Genomic DNA, 25,095 nt, shown 5'->3' with positions numbered 1-25,095 from the left:
AAGAGCATTGGTTCCATGGCAGTCCTAGCAAGGGGCTTCCTTCTGTTCTAACCACTGCCTCCCAGAGTCTCTGCCTGCTCCCCAAATCAGAGAGGAACCCCCTAGAAGTGTGGGCTGGGATAGGACAGACCTAGTTTGCCTGGCTTTCCTGGGACCTTTCTTGTTCCTGCCTGTTAGAGGGCCTGGTAGCTTCTCCTTTCATTGGCTTCATCCCAGAGTGAGACCTTCTCTCCCTCTCAGGCACCAGGGTCTCTGGGATTCCCTTCCCCCTCGGCAGATCCCCTGCTGGGCTGCTGTCCTCCATGGGTCCCCAGCCGGGGGGGGCAGTCACTTACCCTGGGCTGCCTCCTCCTCCTCCTCCTCCTCTTCCTACTCTCGCTCCCTGTCCCCCAGGCTGGGGAGCGAGGATGGGGAGAGGGCGGCTGCATTCAGTCTGCAAAGGCTGGGCCACAGCCTTGGCCCGGGCCCCACAGGACAGGAAGGGTGGTGGGGGTGCAGTGGGCATGGAGGAAGGCAATGGAGTGAGGCAGAGAAGAGATGAGGTGGGAAATGACAGAGAAACAGAGCTCAAACCTGTGGGCCTGCCAGCCGTGAGGAAGAGAGAAGAGGGTTAACATCAGTTAGTTCAGGGTGCAGCAGGGATGGAGCAGAACGGGGCAGGGAGGACGCTGGGGACTCAGAGCTGATGGGGTGGGAGGAGGGAGGGAGGGGTGGAAACAGGGAGTGGGGAGGGGAAGAGGCACTGGGAAGGAAACCAGGGGAGCAAGCGGAAGCCCACTTGGAGTGGAGAGCTCAGGGGCTGAGGCTCTGGCAAGACGAAGAGGGAGCAAAGTGGGCAAGGGAGGTGGGGGGAGCTGAGGATGAGGGGGCAGAGAAGACACTGGAAAGAAAAATAGAGAAGACAGTCAGTTGGAGGAAGAGGGATCAGGAAAGAGAGAAGCAGTAGGGAACAGAGCAGAGCCTCCAGTTGAGCTGGGATGTGGAGCAGCTCTCCATGGTCCTGACCAACTCAGGCAGCCAGGAATTTTGCTAACCTGGGACATGGCTGGCTCTATCTAACTTCTCCTAGTGCTCATGGCTTTTCCTTCTTCTGTTTCCCTTTGGGCCTCAAATGCAGATTCATGTTCTTTGGTTCACTATGACCACCGGTACCTCTCTTGTTTTATGTGTGCATCAACCCCCTTTCATTCCCATACACCTCTCTCCTTCCCTTCTTCCCTCAGGGAGTCATTGTAATGTACTGAAGCGTATTTTTTGTTAATGAAAGTATTTCTGAAAATCATGTATTGCTTTGTACATATTTTACATTTATGCAAATGGTGCTGTGGCATATATCTCATCCCATTTCTTATCCTTTTTAGTAAATACTTATATTAAGATCTGCCTACATTGCTCTGTGTGTGTCTAATTTATTGCTTCTCACTGCTGGCTGGTACCCACATGATGTGCACCCGCTGTGTTTTATTCTTCAGTCTCCCAGAAACGGACACCTGCATGGCCCCCAAATCCACCATCACCAATAACACTGCAGTGAGTATCTCAGATGGTTTCATTAATGCCTTGAGACCTTCTCTGGAACATGTACTTGGAGGTGGAGCTGCTGGGTAATAAGGTACAAGTGTACCTTATGCTAGATTGCTATTCAGACAGTGGAATCAGTCACAGCTCCTACAGCAGTGCATGAGGGTTTCAACGTCCCCACACCGTCACCAATATCAACATTCTCCAGCATCTTAATGCCTGATAATCATTTGAAAAACTAACTTCTTGCTGCTGTTTTAGTGCTTTGTCATAACCATGTTGATTTTTCTTTTTTCTTTCTTTTTTTTTTTTTTTTTTGAGACGGGGTTTCGCTCTTGTTACCCAGGCTGGAGTGCAATGGCGCGATCTCGGCTCACCGCAACCTGCGCCTCCTGGGTTCAGGCAATTCTCCTGCCTCAGCCTCCTGAGTAGCTGGGATTACAGGCACGCGCCACCGTGCCCAGCTAATTTTTTGTATTTTTAGTAGAGACGGGGTTTCACCATGTTGACCAGGATGGTCTCGATCTCTTGACCTCGTGATCCACCCACCTCGGCCTCCCAAAGTGCTGGGATTACAGGCTTGAGCCACCGCGCCTGGCCCCATGTTGATTTTTCTACCGCTCCTCTGGACCTTCCAAGAAGTACACCTACCAGCTCCGTGTCCCTTTCCTAACTACTCGAAAGAGAAAAATACTGAACTTTTGGGAAAATGATAAAACCACCAACATTACAATAAGCTGCATACATTGTTAAAGATAAGCCATGGTTCTCTTGGTTTCATAGTGTAAGAAAATCATTGATCTGCATATAACTGGCAGAGAATTTAAATGGCCAACATACATATGAAGAAAATGTTCAGCCACCTAGTTAGGAAAGAAATACATGTTAAGGCTTGGCATGGTGGCTCACGCCTGGAATCCCAGTACTTTGGGAGGCCAAGACAGGTGGATCACAAGGTCAGGAGTTCAAGACCAGCCTGGCCAACATGGTGAAACCCTGTCTCTACTAAAAATACAAAAATTAGCTGGGCATGGTGGCACGCGTCTATAATCCCAGCTACTTGAGAGGCTGAGGCAGGAGAATTGCTTGAACCTGGACCCGAGAGGTGGAGGTTGCAGTGAGTTGAGATCACATCACTGCACTCCAGCCTGGGCTACAGAGCAAAATTCTGTCTCAAAAAAAAAAAAATTTATGTTAAACGAGGTATCATGGCCAAGCACAGTGGCTCAGGCCTGTAATCCCAGCACTTTGGGAGCCTGAGGCAGCTGGATCATCTGAGGTCAAATGTTCGAGACTAGCCTAGCCAACATGGTAAAATCCTGTCTCTACTAAAAATACAAAAATTGGCTGGGCATGGTGGTGTATGCCTGTAATCTCAGCTACTTGGGAGGCTGAGACAGGGGGATTGCTTGAATCCAGGAGGTGGAGGTTGCAGTGAGCCAAGATAGCACCACTGCACTCCAGCCTAGGCGACAAGAGGGAAATTTCATCTCAAAAAACAAAAACAAAAACAAAAACAAACAAGGTATTACTTTCCTCTAAAATTGCCAACATGAAAATGTTATCATTTTTAATGCTGCCTTGAGTGTGGTGAGAGAAGTGCTCTCATGCAACGGTGGGGTGAGGGAATCAGGAAGGCCAGAGAAGCTGCTCAAGGGAGAGGGAGGAAGAGAAAGCAGAGAAGGAAGGAGCAACGGGAGAGATGGAAAAGGGGAGGGATCTGGTATCATGGGAGAGAAGAGAGTAGCAAGGGACCAGCAGCGGAAGAGAAAGAAGGAGAAAGGAGTGGGAAGCAGGGAGCAAGGAGACTGGGCTGGGAGCCGGGAGAAAGGTAGGAGGGTGCAGGCCCTTGTACCTGTGTTGATATTCACAGCAAAGGCGTCCTCCTGGTTGGGCACCAGGCGGTCAGTGTCGTCCTTGGCCACAATGCCGATGATGTGGTATTCTAGCTTTGGGTTGAGGTCGCGGTCGATGGCCGTGACATTGGCAATGACAGTGCCTGGCTCGGCCGACTCCAGCACGCTCACTGTCTGAATGGGGTTGAGGAACTCGGGACGGGAGTCATTGATGTCATCGATCAGGATGGTGACGATGGCTGTGCCCGAGAGAGGAATGGTGCCCCGGTCGGTGGCCACCACCATTAGCCTGTAGGCCTCCTGCTCCTCTCTGTCGATGGTGGCATTGCCGACACGGATGATCCCGGTGGCCGGATGAATGAGGAAGCGGTCCTGAGCCCCGGCTTCTATTCGGTAGACCAGCTCCCCATTGAGGCCACTGTCCTCATCTGTGGCTGTGACTTGAAGGACTGAGAATCCTGTTGGGGAGGAAATGGAGTAGCTGTGCACAGTGGCCTCTTCCAGAAAGATCTACCAAGACGCATTTGTTGGTGATGTGCAAGTGGCCCCTCCTCATGACAGCCTTGACACATTTTCTTTTATACATTTTTCGTATTTGCAATTTTATAGGAAAATGGAATATTATTTTATATTCTTTGATTAAACAACATTTTATAATGTAATGGTTAGTTATATGTTCTACAAATGGTCTGCTTTTGTCTTTTGCCCATTTTTCTGTCAAGTTATACAAGTCATATAATTATGACAACTTGACACTATATAAATATATATATATATATATATATATATATATATATATTTTTTTTTTTTTTTTTTTTTTTTTTTTTTGAGATGGAGTCTTGCTCTGTCACCCAGGCTGGAGTGCAGTGGTGTGATTTCAGCTCACTGCAACCTCCGCCTCCTGGATTCAAGCAATTTTCATGCAGCAGACTCCAGAGTAGCTGGGACTATAGGCACCCACCACCATAGCTGGCTAATTTTTTGTGTTTTTAGTAGAGACGGGATTTCTATTTTGACATGTTGGTCAGGCTGGTCTCGAACTCCTGACCTCAAGTGATCTGCCCACCGTTGGCCTCACAAAGTGCTGGGATTACAGGCAGGCGTGAGCCACTGCACCTGGCCCGAGACAAATACAGTTTTCTGTGTGCTGTATGCCTTTCAATATTGGCTCTAACTATTTGATGTAACAAACTTTAAATTAGTATGCATACAAATTTAATATTTTTCCTTTTGAGTTCTTTTATGCTTAGAATCGTTTTATCCAGAAATGAGTTATTCACCTAAATTTTCTTCATTTATTTAGTGTTTTCTACTTTTTAATATTCTTTTGGTTTTTATTTTTGCATCTGATATTTATTTATCTGATATTTATTTTTGCATCTGACAGAATCTACACTAGCTTTCCCATAGGCTTCATTGCTTCCTTTATCACATTATTATTATTATTTTTTTGAGATGGAGTTTTGCTCTTGTTGCCCAGGGTGGAGTGCAATGGCACAATCTCGGCTCACCGCAACCTCTGCCTCCTGGCTTCAAACCATTCTCCTGCCTCAGCCTCCTGGGTAGCTGGGATTACAGGCATGCACTACCATGCCTGGCTAGTTTTGTGTTTTCAGTAGAGGTGGGGTTTCTCCATGTTGGTTCGGCTGGTCTCAAACTCCTGACCTGAGGCAACCTGCCTGCCTCAGCCTCCCAAAGTGCTGGGATCACAGGTGTGAGCCACCACGCCCGGCCTCACATCATATTTTATTCTTTAATTTATCAGTATCTGTTTCTGGGCTATTTTGTCCTGGAGTCTTGTGCCCACAACGCATGGCTTTACATACTGTAGCTTTGTAATATGTTATAAAATCTGGTAAGCCAAATCTGGCTTCTTATACTATGTTTTTCAAAATTGTCTTCTTCTTCCAGAAGTTATATTTTGATTTTGATGGGAATCATGTTGATCCTATTTTGACTTTATTTATTTTTATTTTTATTTTTTATTTTTTTTTGAGACAGAGTTTGGCTCTTGTTACCCAGGCTGGAGTGCAATGCGCGATCTCGGCTCACCGCAACCTCCGCCTCCTGGGTTCAGGCAATTCTCCTGCCTCAGCCTCCTGAGTATCTGGGATTACAGGCACGCGCCACCATGCCCAGCTAATTTTTTTGTATTTTTAGTAGAGACGGGGTTTCACCATGTTGACCAGGATGGTCTCGATCTCTCCACCTCGTGATCCACCCGCTTCGGCCTCCCAAAGTGCTGGGATTACAGGCTTGAGCCACCGCGCCCGGCCTCCTATTTTGACTTTAAAATAGTCAGTGTTTCTACATGGGAACTTGGATGCATATACTTAAGAATCTTGTTTGCAGACAAGACACGGAGGCTCAGAGGAGGGAAGCGAGGGTCCAGGTCTCCGGACTCCCTCTCCAGTATGCTCTTCACTCACCCTGCTGCCCATCTCTCTCCCCACTGGTGGCAAACTCTGTGTTCAACCTGAGACTCTAGTCCCCTGCGAGCACCAACCAGCCCCTGGTTGGGGGTGGGGGGGCCTGTCCCTGCTTACCAGGTGGGCAGTTCTCCAGTAGGTGGACAGTGAGAGTGGCAGGGCTAAAGGTGGGCTGGTTGTCATTGTCATCCAGGATGGTGACAAGCAGGTGGGCCGTGCTGTTGAGCAGCCCGACGTCCTCAGCCAGCAGCAGCAGCTCCAGGATGGGTGGCGAGAAGGCCTCCCGGTCAATGATGACACCTGACCTCACAGTCACCACGCCTGGCACCCGGTGCCACCAGCCAGGGAAGCAAACAGAAAAGGGGGGCAGTGGGGAAATAGGGCAAGAACCAACAGGGAGAGAGCAGAGAAAGAGAGGCACCATGGGGGACAGAGACGAAAGAGGAGCAGAGACGGTAACACAATGACTTTCTTTCCCCCAGGCTCGACCACCTGTGCTTAGGGAGGGCCCCACACATCTCTTGTGGTTGTCCCCTCTGCAGGTACCCTCTGCTGTCCTCAAGACCCCTGCCTGGGAAGAGTGACCTGGTGCAGAGGAATGACCTTCTCTGTCGAGAGATGTGCTTTCCTGCTGGCACCTGTCACCAAAGCAGCCTCCTGTCCAGGACCAGACTGATGTGACATGGTCAGGTTGGAGGATAGGAAAGTTGCTTCGGCTACTTCTGCTGGACTGGGGACATGAAGGGAGTGGGCTGGGGGCTCCCGGCCTAGGCTGAGAGTTTGTGCACCGGCAGGTCCTGTGTGTTGTCTCCAAGCCTCTTCCTATGTCCTCCCGCCAGGCCCGTGGGTGACATAATCCAGCTGCAAGGTGGGGACTCTGGGCTGTGAAAAATGGGGTCTCCATGGACAGCCTGAGTTCAGCACTGAGAAGGGAGGCCCTTAATCCAGCACTGGGGCCATCCCCAGCCCAGAGCCAGGCTGGGAGTGTTAGGTGGCACAGAGACCTCACCGGTGCTGTTGTTGATGTCAAAGAGGCCACTCTGGGCGCCCAGCAGCTGGTAGGTCACCACGGCGTAGATGTCTTGGTCTGCATCCAGGGCCAGGATGGGCCCATTGAGCACCGTGAGAGGGGTCCCTGGGTCAGAAGGAGAGTGGTCACCACAGGGCCAACCCAGCCCCCTGCCCTCCCGCCTCCCCTGCCCTGTCCCCGTGAGCCATGGCTGACGATGGATGAGAGGGGAGGGAGGTGAGGTGGACAGGGTGGGGAGGCCCTGGCAGCGGGCCTGCGGCAGCCTTGGCAGACTGAACGCAGATGCCTGGGGAGCGGCCTCAAAGCCCTGCTGAGGAGAAAACACGAGAGTGGTAAGCAAGGCCCCGGCTGCCCAGAGCCACACCTGCCTTCCCAGCAGCCTTTGAGGCTGGCCGCTCCTCGGGAGGGTCTGGGGCTCCCTGACATCACCACCCCATGTGTGGGCCTCTCCTATCTACACATGCGCAAACAATGCTCTACCTTTGGGGGCCTGGCCATACATGACTAGGAATCCACACATGTGTGCATCAAGTTCTGTGTTCACATGGTCACAAGCACTTGCCCAGAGCACGTGCAAGCCTGGGATTCCCTGGTTGTGTGCTCGTGTGCCTCTGCAGGTGGGCATGTCTGCAAATGAGCGCATAGTGTGGACACCCATGTGCCTGTGTGTGTCTGTGCACATGTGTAACCCCACACACATGCCTTGATATGGCCACACACAGGCACATGTGTGAGCATATATACAGACAGGTTTAACAGTGACATTCACCTAGTGGAGAGGCCCAGCCGGAGATGAGGAGCAGGGGCTAGGGAGACTGGAGGGGTGAGGGTGCCACCTTGGGGGACATCGAAGAGGAGACTCTGTCCCTCTGAAGGGAGGTGAGGCTGGTCAGTGCATGTGTGTAGACAGAGGGCTATGCTGGCCTGCTCAGGACCCCCTGACCTCATGCTTCTGATTATAGATGCTCCCTAGGGCTTCCAGAAGCCCCGCAATGCCCTGCACTCCTGGAGTGGAGAGAGCAGTGGGGGGTGGGCCCACTCCCCTCCTGGGTAGTCCTCACACCTTAAATGCCCCTCTTGAGGGATGACGGGGCAACTCTCAGACCACCCTGGGAACCAATGACCACAACTGTCTCTTCCAACCGGACCTATGGCCTCTTTGGTGCTTGCAGGAGGACAGGCAGCTCCAGCCCATTATTCCCCGGAGCTGTGCCCATCCCTCCCCTCCCACACCCACTGGGATCTATGTTCAGCTATGTCATCAGGCATAAAGGAGGTCCTTGGGCATCCCAGGCCCCAGTGGTGCCTGGCAATGGTAGGAGCTCCCAGGCGGGCCCTGTACCTACCAGCGGGAGAGTTTTCCATCACCTCTGCCTGGTAGGTGCTTTCAGTGAAGAGGGGGTGATTGTCGTTTTCATCCGAAAGGAAGATCAGAAGCAAGTCATAATCCTGCAAGGGGCAGAACAGAGCAGGTTGTAGGCCATGTTCAGCAAAGTGCCCCCCCCCCCCCCCAGTGGGAGGAGGGTTGGGAGGTGGAGGATTAGGGCACAGAGGTGGATGATCAGAAAAACCCACACTAACGTGAACTCACATTTTTCAAAAGAAGACAAACAAGGGGGTAACAAACATGGAAAAATGCTCAGCATCGCTAATCATCAGAGAAATGCAATGAACCACAGTGAGATATCCTCTCACACCAGTCAGAATGGCTATGATTAATAAGCCAAAAGCAACACGCTAGGCGCGGTGGCTCATGCCTGTAATCCCAGCACTTCGGGAGGATGAGGTGGGCAGATCACTTGAGGTCAGGAGTTCGAGACCAGCCTGACCAATATGGTGAAACCCTGTCTCTACTAAAAATACAAAAAAATTAGCTGGGTGTGGTGGCACACACCTGTAATCCCAGCTATGTCGGAGGTTGAGGCAGGAGAATCGCTTGAACCCAGGAGGCAGAGGTTGCAGTGAGCTGAGATCGTGCCACTGCACTCCAGCCTGGGTGACAGAGCAAGACTCCATCTGAGAAACAACAGATGCTGGTGAGGATACAGAGAAAAGGGAATGCTCAAACACTGCCCATGGGAGTGCACATTCCTTCAGCCACTGTGGAAAGCAATATGGAGATTTCTCAAAGAACTAAAGATAGAACCACCCTCAATCCCACAATATACCTCTACTGGGTACCTACCCAAAGGGAAATACATTGTTATCTCAGAAAGATACTTGCACTCCTAGGTTTACCACACTATTCACAATAGCAATGACATGGAATCAACCTAAGTGTCCATCACAGAGGACTGGATAAAGAAAATGTGGTATATAGGCCATGGGATACTGCTCAGCCATTAAGAAAGAGTAAAGTCCCTGAGCCAGGGTCTGTAAACCTAACACTTTATATTTGTTCACACATGTTAGTACATACACACATGAGCCTGCAGCACATGCTTCTGTCCCCTCCTCCTTCCACCCCTTTAGCTGCTGTTGCCTCCCTTCTCAGGCAGGTGCTGGATCCTTCCTAGGGGATGGGGGAAGCCCTGGCTGCAGGCAGCCTTCCAGGAATTATGAAGATAGGAGACCCAAGGGCCTGGCAGTGAGAGGTGTGGCCCAACACTGATTTCTGATATTAAAATCTCAGCTCCCAAAAAACAAAAAACAAAAAAAAAAAAAAAAAAAAAAAAACCATGGATGGAGCTGGAGGCCATTATCCTAAGTGAAATGACTCAGAAACAGAAAGTCAAATACTGCATATTTCACTTGTAAGTGGGAGTTAAATAATGTGTAACCATGGCTATACATGGAATAAGAGACATTGGAGACTCAGAAGGGTGAGAGGATGGGAAGGGGGTGAGGGTTGAAAAATTACTTATTAGGGATAGGGCATGGTGGCTCAGGCCTGTAATCCCAGCACTTTGGGAGGCCAAGGCAGGCAGATCACCTGAGGTTGAGAGTTCGAGACCACCCTGACCAACATGGAGAAACCCCATATCTACTAAAAATACAAAATTAACTGGGAGTAGTGGCGCATGCCTGTAATCCCAGCTACTCAGGAGGCTGAGGCAGGAGAATCACTTGAACCCAGGAGGTGGAGATTGCAGTGAGCTGAGATCGCACCACTGCACTCCAGTCTGGGCAAGGAGGTTGAAACTCCGCTTCAAAAAAAAAAAAAAAGAAAGAAAGAAAAAAAGAAAAATTACTTATTAGGTACAATGTTCACTGTTGAGTGAACACTGAACCTAAAAGATAATTTTGGGTACACTTGATGGTCCCAGTCTTCACCACTACACAATACAGACATGTAAGAAACCTGTACTCGAATCCCCTAAATCTATACAAATTTTTTTTAATCTAAAAAAAAGCCCACACTGAGGTTCAAAGACCTGGGTTGCGGCCCAATTCTGGGCAACCTTGGGCACGTTGTTTCCCCTGTCTGAGTCTCAGTTTTCCAGTCTGGCAAATACAGATTTTTTTTTTTTTTTTTTTTTTTTTTTGAGATGGAGTTTCGCTCTTGTTACCCAGGCTGGAATGCAATGGCGCGATCTCGGCTCACCGCAACCTCCACCTTCTAGATTCAGGCAATTCTCCTGCCTCAGCCTCCTGAGTATCTGGGATTACAGGCACGCGCCACCATGCCCAGCTAATTTTTTGTATTTTTAGTAGAGACGGGGTTTCACCATGTTAACCAGGATGGTCTCGATCTCTTGACCTCATGATCCACCTGCCTTGGCCTCCCAAAGTGCTGGGATTACAGGCTTAAGCCATCGCGCCCGGCCCCAAATATGGATTTTTAACTCCGTCACGGAGGTGTCGTGAATGGGATTTAATCCCGTTCCACCTCACTTCAGGCAGGCAGATGAGTCCTGTTTCTCAGACCCTCATGGCCTTGCTGTTGCCCTGGTTGGAAGAGTTCACCCAAACTCTGCCAGTGCCTCACTTCACACCTGCCAACCCTCAGAACCTCCAGCACCCTGTGCGCTGTCATCACCTCAGAGACAAGTGAACTAAGGTGCAGAGATGGGGAGTGGCGATTCAGAGCCCAGTGGTGAGTCAGCGGCAGAGACCCGCCACTCAATGCTGCTCTTACTCAGGGCCCTCCTGACGCCCAGGAAAAGGTGAGGGAAAATGAGAGCAGGAAAGAGAAAAAGTGGGGCAAAAAGAAGGGAGCAGAAGCTGGGTGCAGTGGCTCACACCTGTAATCCCAGCACCTTGAAAGGCTGAGGCGGATGGATTGCTCGAGGTCAGGAGTTTGAGACCAGCCTGGCCAACATGGTGAAATCCCATCTCTACTAAAAATACAAAAATGAGCCAGGTGTGGTGGTGGGTGCCTGTAGCTACTTGGGAGGCTGAGGCACAAGAATCGCTTGAACCCGGGAGACAGAGGTTGCAGTGAGCCGAGATTGAGATTGCACCACTGCACTCCAGCCTGGGCGACAGAGAGAGACTCCATCTTAAAAAAAAAAAAAAAGAAAAGAAAAGAAGGGAGTAGGAAGCAGAGGAGCACCACATGGGAGTGGAAGGGGCATGTAGCTTATGACTTTCTCCAGCTTGACATCTCTAGCTAGACAGATAGGGAAACTGAGGCCCAGAAAGAGCAGTGCCTTGGTTGTGGCACACAGCTAGTCAGGAGCAGAGCTGAGATGAACTGGGTCTGAGGGTCCTGGTTGGGGGTTTACTGCAGTCTCATGGGCTGGAAGGACAGAGCTGACCCCCAACCTAAAGGGACTGTTTGCTTTGCAATATCCTCCCTTTAGTAAATAGCTCATTTATTTGGCTTTTGAGGGGAGAGCCACCTGGAAAACGCAGGCCTTCCAGGACCTCAGAGCATGCTTGTGAGCGCATGCAGGCCCAGATGCCCCATGCACACATGCAGCGTGTGTCCAGGTATCAGCGGTTTGGGGAGAAAACAATGAGAGTTGATGTTCGTTGAGTGTCATGTGCAAGGTACTGTACTGAGGCTTTTGTGTATATTGGCTCCTTCATCCTTTCCACACTTTTGGGGTAGGTGTGATCTTCATTTTGCAGAAGAGAAATGGAGGCCAAGAGGAGTTAACTGGCCAAAGCCATGCACCTACTGAAGGGGAGAACTGGGATTTGAACCCGGCATGTGCTCACTCCAAAGCCTGTGCTAAGCCTGGCTATGCTGCCTGCAGGAGGGGTGATGTATTCTTTCTCCATGTACCTCCAGCTCCCAGCCCTGCTACCCACAGTGCCCTCCAGTCTCACCCTCCTGGCTATGCGTGGGTTCTCCGGGTTGTCTTTCACAGAGATGGTCAGCTTGTACTCTGGGATCCGCTCGCGGTCCAGGGGCCGGTTCACAGTGACGATCCCTGTCTGGGATGTGGAGGGTGGTGAGCTACATGGAGACCTGCTCCCTGTTTTCTACTTTGCCCCACAGATGCCAACTGCTCTGCCTGGCCTCCCTAAATTGCCTAAGAGATGGTCTAGAAGGCCAAAAATGTGAGCCAGCAGGGTCTCTCCAGGGCGAGTGACCCACTGACGCCCAGCCCCTGCTGCTTTTTTTCTTTTTTTTTAAGATGAAATCTTGCTCTTGTCTCCCAGGCTAGAGTGCAGTGGTGCGATCTCGGCTCACTGCAGCCTCTGCCTCCTGGGTTCAAGTGATTCTCCTACCTCAGCCTCTCGAGTAGCTGAGATTATAGGCACCCATCACCACGCCTGGCTAATTTTTGTATTTTTAATAGAGACGGGGTTTCACCGTGTTGGCCAGGGTGGTCTCAAACTCCTGACCTCAAGTGATCTGTCTGCCTCGGCCTCCCAAAGTGCTGGGATTGCAGGCGTGAGCCACCGTGCCTGGCCGAGACCTTGCTGCTTCTAAGGGATGGCCCTCTGAGGACTCCACGGTGTTGCTGGCCACCTACAGACACCTCAAGAGGCTGAGTGAGAACTTTGGTGCATCTTGGTTAAACCATGTGGTCCCACAGGTTCTGACCCCATCTCTGTACATGACAAGCCTCAGGGCTGGCTCTAGGTGGACTCCAGAGATGGCTCACTGGGGAATCCAAGATTCCATGCTTCCCACAGAGATGTCCTCATCCCAGCGGAGGAACAGGAGCCAGGTGGAACCCAGATGTTGGCAGCAGAAAAGCCTCTAGGGCAAGGCCCTCTTTTCCACTGGAAACTCTGGGAAGCTCCCTGGGGTCGGTCTCGGCCCTACCGTGGCGTTGATGAAGAAGGCCTGTTCGCGGTTGCCCGCAGTGATGTTGAAGGTGAGGCGTGCGTTGCAGCCGCTGTCAGCGTCGCTGGCCAGGACGTGGGCGACAAAGCTGGAGATGGGGCTGTTCTCGCTGATGGTGATGTTCATGGGCAGGTTCAGCAGCACAGGGTCGTTGTCGTTGATATCCAGCACCCGGATCCCCACCAGCATCTGGGCCGATCAGAGGAGGGGGAGGGAGGGGAGGAAGAGTGAGGGACGGTGCATGAAACCAAGGAGGAGTTACCCAAGGGCAGCGTTCAGGGAGGAAGGGCACAGTTGGTTGTGGAGAAGAAAGAGAAATGGAAGAGGAAGAAAGAAGAAAAAGAACATAAAAAAGGCAAGAGGATGAAGAGGAGGCTGAGGGAAGCAGGAAAGGCAGAGGCAGAGGAGGGGCAGTGGTGGAGAAGGGAGTGACGGGCAGGAGTTGGGTGTAGGGCGGGGCTGACAGGTAGCCTCCCCAGAGAGGTGCTGGGTGGGTGAGAGATCTGTTAAGGGCCCTGGGGGCAGGCCTGGCCTGGCTTCAGGGCAGCCTGTGGCTTCTCTGGGCACAAGGGTAACAATATTTACAGGAATCTCTATGGCAAGTACAGGGGCAGCGAAATGAAGCCAGTAGGTGGGGCCCCCAGACGTACTGTGGAGCTGAGTGGTGGCACCCCCCGGTCGCGGGCACAGATGGTCAGGTTGTAGAAGGCGATGGTCTCCCGGTCCAGCTCCACATCCTTCCGGACCCGCAGCACCCCCTCCACGGGAGAGATCACAAACTCCCCTGGGTGCCATCCAGGAGAGGCTCGAGTTAGTCGGGCACTCGCAGGAGCTGCGGAGAGCCCAGGACGCCTCCGGCTTCCTCTAGCAAGCCTCACTCGCCAGGGTTGGGGGATAGCTGGGGCCTGGGTCCTCGGGTGACCCCAGCTTCAGATCCTCATGGGACCTGCAAGGGCTGGGATGTGCAGGTGGGTGGTAACAGATCACCACCATGGGTGCAGGTGGACACGAGCCACTCATACCCCATGGGCCAGGCCAATCGGCCCCCTTCCCTGTGCCACTGGCAGGCCTAGGTAAGATGGTTATGTTGAAGAAGTGGGGGCTCCTTGCTACACTAGCACCCCCTTTCTAAGCAATCATGATCAATGAAGACATCAGGCGCTTTGCAATATGTGATCTGTTCCAGATCCAATGGCTTGTGAAGAAGGATAGTGGAAAGGGCAGAGCCGAGCACAACGCAATGCTTTACTAACGGTGAACGCGGAGGCCCCGGACAGGCAGAAGGGACAGATGAGGGGCAGGGAAGCTCCCAGTGCCTTCCACTCCGTCCCCGTCTTGAGCCACAGTTGGTGCAGAGTGGGTTCCCTACGACTGTGGTGACCCTGATTTCCTTTCTCTGACGGTTCTGAAGAGCCTCACTGGTCCTGCAGCCCGAGTCCTTTTCTTGGCTGGGCTGTGGTGCCTGATATCTGAGAGTCCAGAGCAAGAACCTCGGATTCTTAGACACTGACTTGGGAGGCATCCCAGAGGCTGTCCAGTCCCTTGTGTCCTTTGCAAAATGAACTGGGGGCCCAGGGAAGGGCTACGACCTGTCTGCACGCCCACAGCAAGTGAATGACAGACCAGGCTTCAAACCCAGGGCTCTGGGTCTCAACCCTTTGCCTCCCACAGGACTCGTGTTCTTTCCAGAGCCAACCAGGGTAGGTGGAAGCCGGAGGCAGTGGGAAGGAAACCAGCGAGCAAGTGTGAACCCAGCTGGAGAGGCGAGAATGGTGGGGGCTGCGGTTCTGGCAAGAAGAAAGTTAGGGGATGCAGCAAACCATCACCATGGCACGTGTGTATCCATGTAACAAACCTTCAGGACCTGCACATGTGCCCAAGAACTTAAATAAATTAATTTTAAAAAAAGGAAAAAAAAGGCCGGGCGCGGTGGCTCAAGCCTGTAATCCCAGCACTTTGGGAGGCCGAGGCGGGTGGATCACGAGGTCAAGAGATCGAGACCATCCTGGTCAACATGGTGAAACCTCGTCTCTATTAAAAATACAAAAAATTAGCTGGGCGTGGTGGTGCGTGCCTGTAATCCCAGCTACTCAGGAGGCTGAGGCAGGAGAATTGCCTGAACCCAGGAGGCGGAGGTTGCGGTGAGCCGAGATCGCGCCATTGCACTCCAGCCTGGGCAACAAGAGCGAAACTCCGTTTCAAAAAAAAAAAAAAAAAAAAAAGTTAGGGGAACATGAGCAAGGGAGCTGGGAGAGCCTGCAGAAGAGGGGCCACCCCTCTGCAGTCCCTCAGGAAATGGAATGGGGAGAAAGTTAGTTACTTCCTTCACTTTCCCTTTGGACACTTGGGGGAAAGGGCCCAGAGTAGGGCACTGACTTGCTCTGGGACGCACAGCACAAAGCACTCAGCACACAGGGCACAGCAAGGACAGGGGCCCAGGCGCCCCCCCAGTTTTCTCTTCCTTCCTCTTCACATCCTAACTCACAATTCTCTGTCCCCAACTCCTAATCCTCTGATTTACAAGATCAGCCCCTCCCAGTTCCACCTGCAGCCGTGATTTTCCACCACCCCTTCCGCTCCCAGGCTCTTGCCAGTCCCGTAGGCTTCATCCTGCCTTGGGGCGGGGGCGGAAGCTGCATGAAGCAGGATTTCCTGAGCCTGGCACTCCAAGGTCTCCAAAGAACTGGGGATTCCCTTACTGGGGTTTCCCAGCCCTATCTCAAGCCCTGGCCGCGTGCAGGTAGAGGCCCTCCTGCTCTTCCCTCCAAAGCCAGGAGGAGACACCATCACCACTCCCTTGAAGACTCAGGAGGGCAGGCCCAGGGGCTGGGGCCTGGGCCAACCTAGTTCCCCTGTGCAAATTCTCCTCCTCAGCAGCTTGCTCTGGAGCCAGACCCTCCCCACCCCTCCACAACTTCTGGAGATGGGAGGTTGAAAGCATAGGCTTTCGATCCAGTCATATCTAGGTCTTCATCTGGACTTCATTCCTGTGTGCCCTTGGGCATGTTACTGAGCCTTGCCTTGATGTTCTCATCTGAAAAAGGGGCTAATGGAGAGATGCAACGGTGGCGTGTACCGGCGCTGGACAAAGCCTGGCCCACCTTGTGTGTACTGATTCCAAAAGAGAGCCCAGGCAGGTTTCTGAAGGAACAGGGAGCTTTCAGGGAGGATGAGAATGTGGGAAAGGGGTCCAAGGAGTGGGTGTGACCATAAAGGGCAGCTGCCAAGGCTGGGGCTGACGGGAGAGGCTCAAATGCACATGGCCCGTCTCCCAACTCTTCTTTGAGCACAGAGCTCCTCCTCAGGGCTCAGTGGGGCTGGTGAGTGCCCAGGCATCTGTCATCTGCCTTCCTATAGAAAGGAGTCCCTCCCGGCTCAGACTGCAGTGTTAGGAAGGCGACCTTTACGCTGGGGTCCTGGACACGTTCCTCCACGCAGTGGTGGGCTGTGAAACCAGCTCTCCCCAGACAGCTGTGCTGACTGCAGCATCTGTCAACTTTTCAGTGACCAACATGAACCCCGAGGTGGGCGGAGAGGCGGGAGATGGATGTCGTGACCCATGTCGGCAGCACTGCCAGGCCCTCCTCACCTCTCTGGGCCTTCGCTGATCATTTCTGAGATGGGGGTGGTGCTCTGTGACCCCAGCATTATCTTTGGGATCTAAATGTCTCCTCTTCCTTCCTTGGGGGAGGAAGCCTCCCACCCAGGTCAGCCTTAGGAAACTCCTAGGCCGCACTCACTCCTTTGGGGGTCTGCCTCTTAGTCTGCCAGGACTCCCCACAAGGTCCCAAATTCCCAAGGCTGACCCCAATCACGTGTGGATTTAACCTGGAGTGTTGCTTGTGACTTAAAGGCTATGGCACAGAGGTCTGCATTGTGCTGGGACACAGGTATGTGCTCTGTGCCTTGAGGCTGGGGTGCAGAGCAGACCCCTCATGGGGAGGGGGTTCAGCTGCCTGCCCAGCACCTGCCTCTGCCAGGTGCTGCATCCTCCTGGACTCCAGGGACTCCCATAAAATTACAAAACCTCTGTGTTTGTGAAAACAGCAGAAGAAAAAGGCCCTTGCTCTGCTGCTTTCTAAAGGGGAAGGCCAGGTGCTTGGCCAGAGAGGAGACTTTGGGACACAAGAGGGTGGCATGTCCGAACAGAGTGACCCACTACAAGCTCTGGAAAGCAGGGGCTCTAATTTGGGCCCTCCAAAAATAGGTTGTGGTTTTTCTTTTTTTCCCTCCAGCCTGTTAATTGCAAGTGAGCCTTGGGTTCACTGCTGAATCTTCCTACCGCTCTACTTCCTCTCCTGCCTTTAAATACCTCTATGCTGACAGCTCCTCCCAAATACCCGTCTCCAGCCCAGATCTCTCTCCTGAACTCCTGGCTTGTATACATAACATCTGAAACCGACCCTCCTTTCTCTCCTCGCCCCCCTGCTGCAGTCCTCCGTCTGTCAGTGGCAACGCCACTATCTCTTCAGCCGCTCACCCCAAAACCTTGACTTTTTCTCACATCCCACAGCCGATCAGCAAGTCCTACTGGCTTCACCTCTGAATTACGCCAGAGCTGGTCACCTCTTTCCACCTGTGATGCCACCACCCTGTCCCGGCTACCCCATTGCTAGGAACAGGCTCCCACCTAGCTCCCTCTTCCCATTCTTCACTCCTACAGTCTGTTCTGAGCACAGGAATCAGCATGCTCCTGCTGAAACCTAAGTCAAGATGAGGGTGGTGCTCAGGGACCCCACCATTATCTTTGGGCTATAAACGTCTACTCCTCTCCCTTTCTCAGGGGAGGAAGCCTCCCACCCAGGTCAGCCTGAGGAATCTCCTAGGCCTCTCCCACTCCTTTGGGGGCCTGACTCTTAGTCTGCTGGAGCTCCTCCACAAGGTCCCAAATTCCCAAGGCTGATCCCAATCACATGTGGATTTAACCCGGGAAGTGCTGCTTGTGACTTAAAGGCTATGGCACGGCGGTCTGCATCGTGCCGGGCACAATGTCTCTCCTCTGCTCAAAGCCTTCTTAGGGTTCCCACCTCAGAGCGAAAGCCACACCCTCATCCTGGCCCTCAAAGGCCCGGCAACATCTGGCCCCATGACCTCTCTGGTCTCATTTCTTCCTGCTCTTCCCTTTGCTCAACTTCTCCCAGGCCACAGAGCTTTCTGCTTCTCTGTGAACACCCCAAGCACGCTCTGACCTCAGGGCCTCTGCACTGGCTGCTTCCTCTCCCCGGAATGCTCTTCCCCAGATGTCACTTGACCCCCCTCTGCCAACCTACAATCGCTGCCTTCACCCTGGCACTCCCCATCGTCTGGCTGGGTTTTATTTTTCTCCATAGCCCTTAGCACCTCCTAGTATACTAAGTAATCTACTTAGTCAGTTGGGTCATTCTCGAGTCTTGCAACTGGAACATATGTTCTTTAGCACAGGGATCTGCATCTGTTTGGTATCCCCAGCTCTTGGAAAATGGCCTGCACGCTGGAGGGACGCAAGAAATATGTACTGCACGATCAATCAGAAAATCGGGATGTTTCACAAAGATTTGGATTTCTGCTTTTCTGTTCAAAATGGGCCCAGGCACTCCCAGGCCTGCATCTGGACATAGCTACAACTGGCAGGAGCCGAGCTGAGGTTGCACAGTCCCCATTGCTCCTGATTCTTTCCTATGCCGTCTCCTACACGGGCTCCTTGCCTGACCCTAGCTGGCCTTGGGTCTGGGGTCTCCTCTATAGGAATGAGTGAAAATGGACTTGAGAAGCTGCCCTCAAGGCCAGGGCAAGCTCTGCTCTTCACCCCAGCAGAGGGCGGTTAACGGGTGACCACGAGATGCGTAGAGCAAGCCGGGCGCTCCGTTGGTGTGTGGGTTTGGGGTCCTGAGGGCGGGGACTGTGCTCTGCACGCACTGTAAGGATGTACTTCCTTTGTCTGCTCTGGGGCCCTTCCTCTGGGCATGACACAGGACATTTTTAAATCATGTTCTTAAAGAGGTCTGTGTCCCTCCAAGTCTACCACCTCTTGTTCCCAGATTTCACAGTGTTCTAATCACATCTCTGGGAAGAAAGGGTGGGAGAAGATTATTTCCATCATTGCTAGGGATGGGGAAACTGAGGTCCAGAGAGGACAGAATCACGTAACGGTGGGGCCAAATGCCTCGAGACTCCCCTTCTTATCTTGCCCCAAGTTGGTGGGCAGGTGAGGCCCTGTAGGTGGTATGACCACCACAAGCCCCACTCACCCAGAGGGTCTCCGTCCACGATGCTGTACTCCACCTGCCCGTTGGGGCCTGAGTCCCGGTCATGGGCCAGGAAGGTCCATACTCTGGGCCCTGGCTGGCCCTCGGTGACTTCAAATGGTCCCTCATAGTCCCGGGGGAAGGTAGGCACATTGTCGTTGATGTCATTCACATTCACAAGCACCTGAGACGGTGGGAAAAGCTTAGCCAGCTTTGTGCTGGGTCCATCACTTGCTGGGTTCCTTTCAATGTGAAACAGATCTGATAATCCTGCCTCATGCGGCCCATGGAGGAATCATATGGGATGTCGAATATGGGCGGGCCTTTTAAGCTATGCATGTCGGTGAGTTATTATCATTGTCAAAGCCTTTCAGGGGCACAATAATCATATTAATAATAATGCTATTGACCACACATGGTGGTTCACATCTGTAATCTCAGCACTTTGGGAGACTGAGGCAGAGCCAGCCTGGCCAGTATAGCAAGACACTACCTCTACAAAAAATAAAATAGTAATACATTAGCTGGGTGTGGTGGTGCATGCCTATAGTCCCAGCTACTTGGGAGGCTGAGGTGGGAGGACTGCTCTCGAGTCCAGGAGGTCGAGTCTACAGTGAGCTGTGATTAAGCCATTGCACTCCAACCTGGATGATGGAGTAAAAACCTGTCTCAAAAATAATAATTACGGTACTGCTATAAACTTCCACTTGTTGCTGCACTGTGATTGTCTTACATGGTCTCATTTGCTCCTCCCACTCCTTAAAACACAGTTTGTGTTGTCCTTCTTTCACAGATGAGGAGATGGAAGCTTAGGGAGGTTAACTGACTTGCTCAGGGTCACACAGCTAGAAAGTGGAAGCAGGGACTTGAAACCCAGAGGTCATGCTTTTCCCGTGAAGGAGAGGAGGGCAGGTGTTGCCAGAATCTGTCTGATAGATACAGCCACACAGAGAGGTTCAGTGATCTTCTTAATATCACGCAGCAAGTTTCAGTGAGTTGCTGAGATTAGGACAGGGGTCTTGGATTTAGGCATTTCCCTTAGACAGTCTTCCCCTAACCCCTTCCCCCATTGGAACTTTCCGGGTCCTATCCTTCCCCCACCTCCAAGCCCAAATTGGGGCTGTGTCCCATGCACCCACCGTGGTGGTAGAGGTGAGGCGGCGGGATAAGATGGGGCACTGGTCTGTGGCGGTGACGATCAGGGTGTAGCGGCCGTGGCTGATCTCGTAGTCCAGCTCCTTGGTGGCACTGATGACACCCTAGGGACACATGGAAGGGACAAGGATGGATCTAGGGGTGGTGGGTCTGGGGCACCCTCTGACTGATCTGGGAAGTAGGCCCTGACATTGGAGCCATAATGGGGAACCCCTGCTACCCCTTAGCCCAGGATCCATTCTACCAAACTTTTCATCCTCCCACACTGAATGCCCCCACCATTTCCCCTAGACTGCATCTTTGCTTCATTCCCCCCAGGGTGTCACTGAGCTCCTCGCCAATCCCTGGAGAGGCTTCGTCCCTTGTCCTGATCCTGCCATCAGCTGCTGACCATGTATCTGTCGATGTGGAAGGTGTTGATGATGTTGCCTGCGATGATGGCGTAGGTGACTGTGCCATTGGGCCCCTCGTCCAGATCCAGTGCCTGGATGGTGATGAGGCTGGTGTTGAGCGTGTCTGGGCCCTCATCCAGCAGCACCTCATAGTGGGGCTGCCGAAACACAGGCGCATTATCATTCTCATCCACGATGGTCACGTACACGTGCGTGGTGGCCTGTGGAAAAGAGTGGGGCAGGTCCTTGGTTAGGTGGCCAGAAGGATTGAGGTGGATCCAGATGGCTGCTCTCCCGGGCCGAACTCACTCCATGTGACTCACACAGGAAGGCCAAGGGAGAAGAAAGCAGCAGGGAGGTCACAGGCTGGTAGAGGAGGAAAGCTCAAAAGCTGCACCAAGAGCCAAGCAAGGTAGCTGCTCTGTCCAAGACGGCACTCGCACCACCACTCCTATGTCTGTGTTCACAGCAGACATCCCTAATCAATCACAGAACTGCTGAGGCAAGATGCAAACTTGGGATCCTTGTTAGCACAGTGGTCTAATGATTAAGACTGGCATATGGGATGAACTCTGGTAGTCACCCCAGCCCAGACAGAGCTTTACCAGGGCCAGCGACTTATTGAGCCTAGATGTCCCGTTAGACTACAAGAGGGAAGAATGTGAGGCATTTGGCCCAATGCCATATTTAAGCTTCATCTATTGTTCATGTAAGTGAAAGAAATACGTATCTTCCGCATTTTCAAAAGGAGGACATTGGGTTTGTGGCAATTTTGTGGGCAGAATTTGCTGACCTGTGGAAAAGAAGACTCACAGAACATAACTTCATTGCAAGAACAGCTTCTTCTACAACATGCTCTCCTGTGATCGGCCATCTCTGCCAATGCTTGGGTCATTTGAACCACAAGTAATATTCAGCCAATCAGAACTCAGCAATCAGTGCTCAAGAACCAACTAGAAATGGTTCTCGCCCCTTTCCCTGCCTTTCTCCACCGAAGATGTCCCCTAGGGACTGACTGCCTTACCCAGGCTCTCTCGCTATCCAGCTTCCTGACGGCCTTGGCCAGTGGGAGGCCCTGGCAGAAGATGAAAGCGGGGAGGAGAAAGAGGCGGGGGTGTTTCTTCCACACTCCCTCCATTCCTCACTGTGGTTCTGCCCATGGCTGTGTTTCTCCTGCTTCAAGGCGGGGGTCCCCCTTTCATAGCACCAGCTTTCACTGGGCTCCAGAACATTGCTTCCTCTTCTTTCCTTTTGGACACGTGAGTGGTAGTGGCTTCCTGTGGTTGGATGCTAGTCTCTGGGTGCTTCACCAGCCCTCCTAAACAGTCGCTGTATTAAACTATCTTCAGTTGAACCGTTTCTGAGTGTGCTATCTGTTTCCTGCCAGGACCCTAAATGATACACACCATAATGAGTGACTAATATAAAATAATAAGGTGATAATCACTGCAAAGATGTCTAGGTAGAAAGAATGTGACTAGGCCATTGCCAGGCCAGAGAACAGAAAGCAGGTGGTACAAACAGCTCAATGTAGGCAATTCACACATAATTTTTTCCTTGGGACTGGCCGTCTCTGGAACTACCAATGGAAGGATGGGCAGATGGGCTGGGGATCTGGACCCAAGAAGGCTGCCCCTGCCCCTGAGGAGGCAATGATTCCTCCGAGATGCAGCTCTGGATCTTGGGGGTGGCAGGCATTGGGTGTTTGCTGAAATGGTTTCCAAGCAGGTAGGGATGGCAACCTTGAAAAGGAGCTGTGACCTTGGGCAGATCACATCCCCTCTCTGGACCTTTTCTGTCTATTAATAAAGGACGGACCTGGCTTGATTTCTAAATTTGTTTCTAGCTCAGATGTTGTGAGTTTCTGGTCTGGTGTAATCAGCTAAGTGGACTGAGGCCCACCATTAGGGAAGCATTCCTTTGGGTTGCAGGGTCTCAATGAATCTTAACAAGCTCACAAGGAGGAAAACACATTTAGCATTTCTCAAACTTTCCCACCAGAATGGAGAGGGAACTTGCACATTCTGAGGATTGCCCTAAATGGTTTGCCTCCAGAATGAAATATCTTTGCAATCTCTCATGTTGTTTTTGAAAGCTCATGTGGATTTTGCATCTTTCTCCATTGCGTGTTTGTGCTTGTTTTCATTAAAAATAGCAGTGGAGGCCCCAAATGTTCAAATAAAGATGACTGTCAAGGAAGGCCACCATGTCCATCTGTGGCTCTGCAGGGCCTGGGGACAGCTGTGAGTACTCACGAATGGTGAGGGCCCAGCCTTTAGCCCTCCTGAGACTCTTTACCTGCTGGCAAGAGTACAAGAGGGCCACCTTGCAGGAAAGGGACTGAATTTCAGCCTCCCTGTTGGAGAGGGAGTGCTGATATTTCTCGCTTTCCCAAACTCACCCCCAAGACCCACTGGAAGTGGGTCCAACCATTGTGCAGGCTGCAGGGGCTGGGAGTGGAGGGGTTGAACAGAAAAGGTCCAGAGAGGGGATGTGACCTGCCCAAGGTCACAGCTCCTTTTCAAGGTTGCCATTCCTACCTGCTTGGAAACCATTTCAGCAAACACCCAATGCCTGCCACCCCCAAGATCCAGAGCTGCATCTCGGAGGAATCATTGCCTCCCCAGGGGCAGGGACAGCCTTCTTGGGTCCAGATCCCCAGCCCATCTGCCCATCCTTCCATTGGTAGCTCCAGAGACGGCCAGTCCCAAGGAAAAAATTATGTGAGAGCTCTAATGCCTTAGAGCTCTCCTGCTCTGAGACCAGGTCTGGGCTTGGTGAGGGAAGGTGGGTTTGAATTTCTCTGGTCTCTGGAGGGAGGAGAAAGTCTGTGCTCCACAGGCCCTTTCAGCTGAGCTATTCCTGTCTTGCCTGGTGTTGAGGAAACAGTGGTTGAGGTTTCTGGATCATGGCCCTTGGGCAATGCCTGTGTCTCTCCCTGATGCAACCCCAGGAGGCTCAGTAGAGAGCAGAATGGTGGGGAGAACGGAGGTGGAAAGGAGGAGGGAACCAGCCCCCTGGGGGAAGAGGTTGGCAGGGCAGTTGCTTCCCTCTCTCTAATTCTAGGCTCTCCTCGGCTGCTAGGCCCTGGGGCACAGGGAGTCTGGTTTCAAGGGTGGCCTGGGCAAGGCCAGTCCAAGAAGGGTTAAGACAGGGCAGTGTTCTAGGGTCTCGCTCTTAAGGGACTCCACCTCACTTCTGCTAGAGGATGTCAGGGTGAGAAGGGCCCAGTGTCCACTTTATCTCAGTTGGCTTTGTGGCTCCCCTGGTAGAAGAGAGCTCACACTGTGCCAGCAGGAAGGGCCCTGGGCTGCTTCCCGAGGTGGGGTCACAAGCCCAGGGGCATGCTCAAGAACCAGGGTTATGTCCTGGCAACCTCTGGGGCTCCCATCCTGGGGGAGTTCCCTGGCTTCAGGAGGGCTGGGCCTGCACAAGGTCACTTAGTAATAACATGATGCATCAGCCGTCCTCTGTTGTAGCCTTCCCTGCCCTGAGAGCCAGGGCTAAGGGCCGCCAGAGAGCCCATGACTTGGATCAGGCCACCCACAGGCCCCCAGAACTCCTGGCTCCCATTCAGCCTTCCCATTCAGTTCCTGACCCAGTCTGACTCTGGCTGTCCTCTGCTCCTCAGCCTAGGAGTCACCTACAAACCCAAGACCCCTAAAGGGCCAGAAAAACCACTGGAAGTTTCAGCTAGAATGGGGTAAACTGGGTAAAACGGCTGTGCTCTCCCACTCCTGCAATCCCTGGTCCTGGCCATGATCACCTCCGCTCCTCCACCACACTCATTCATTGGTTTGTCCATTCAGATAAAGGGCAATAAACCCCTTCTCCATGCCGAGCTTTGTGCTAGGGACTCAGAAACATCAGGGAGAGGCTTGGAGGGCAGAAAAGCCGGAAGAAGAACCAACTAGTTGATTATCTCAGGCTGGAGGTGGTAGCCAAAGGGGGTGTGGACACTAAGGATTTGTGGGGGAAAAGGAAGGGTCGGGACATTTTGTGAAGTGGGACAACCTGAGCTGAGCCCTGAGGGATGAGAAGAATCTGGGGAGGAGAGAGACTTCCCAGTGGTGCCAGCAGTGCTGGGTGCGGGCGCAAGAGCAGAGGCACTAGACGTGAGGGTGCATCAGAGTAACCTGCAGATATCCAGGCACTAGAAGGGAGGGCCCGTGCATAGGCAGGTGGACAGCTGAGGCCTCTGCAGGACAGGAACTTGCAGGATACGCTGTGGGGCATCCCACAAGGTGTTGCCTGCATACCTGTGTGTGTCCTGGAGCAGTGATGTGCTGATCCTGGTGTGT

The 25,095-nt window shown here is 52.5% G+C and overlaps 1 protein-coding gene across 7 annotated transcripts in view; it reads right to left on the bottom strand.

The window, feature by feature from the left end:
- Nucleotides 1-25,095, bottom strand: part of CDH23 (cadherin related 23) — a 423,515-nt gene that overhangs the window by 19,992 nt on the left and 378,428 nt on the right. For 5 of the 7 annotated variants that reach the window (XM_074382361.1, XM_074382354.1, XM_074382355.1 and 2 more), the window contains 10 exons: nt 20,794-21,015; nt 20,387-20,506; nt 19,251-19,431; nt 13,674-13,807; nt 13,003-13,212; nt 12,054-12,161; nt 8,183-8,285; nt 6,816-6,941; nt 5,924-6,127; nt 3,377-3,835 (listed from right to left, as the gene is read on the bottom strand). In XM_074382361.1, the coding sequence (XP_074238462.1) occupies nt 3,377-3,835; nt 5,924-6,127; nt 6,816-6,941; nt 8,183-8,285; nt 12,054-12,161; nt 13,003-13,212; nt 13,674-13,807; nt 19,251-19,431; nt 20,387-20,506; nt 20,794-21,015 (1,867 nt within the window). The other 2 variants (XM_010339284.3, XM_010339286.3) reach the window with 2 other exon arrangements.

The sequence above is a fragment of the Saimiri boliviensis genome, chromosome 12 (assembly GCF_048565385.1).
Source record: "Saimiri boliviensis isolate mSaiBol1 chromosome 12, mSaiBol1.pri, whole genome shotgun sequence".
In the NCBI taxonomy this organism is placed as follows: Eukaryota; Metazoa; Chordata; class Mammalia; order Primates; family Cebidae; genus Saimiri; species Saimiri boliviensis.
Note: the sequence above shows the minus strand (reverse complement) of the source record. Positions and strands in the feature narration are given on the sequence as shown.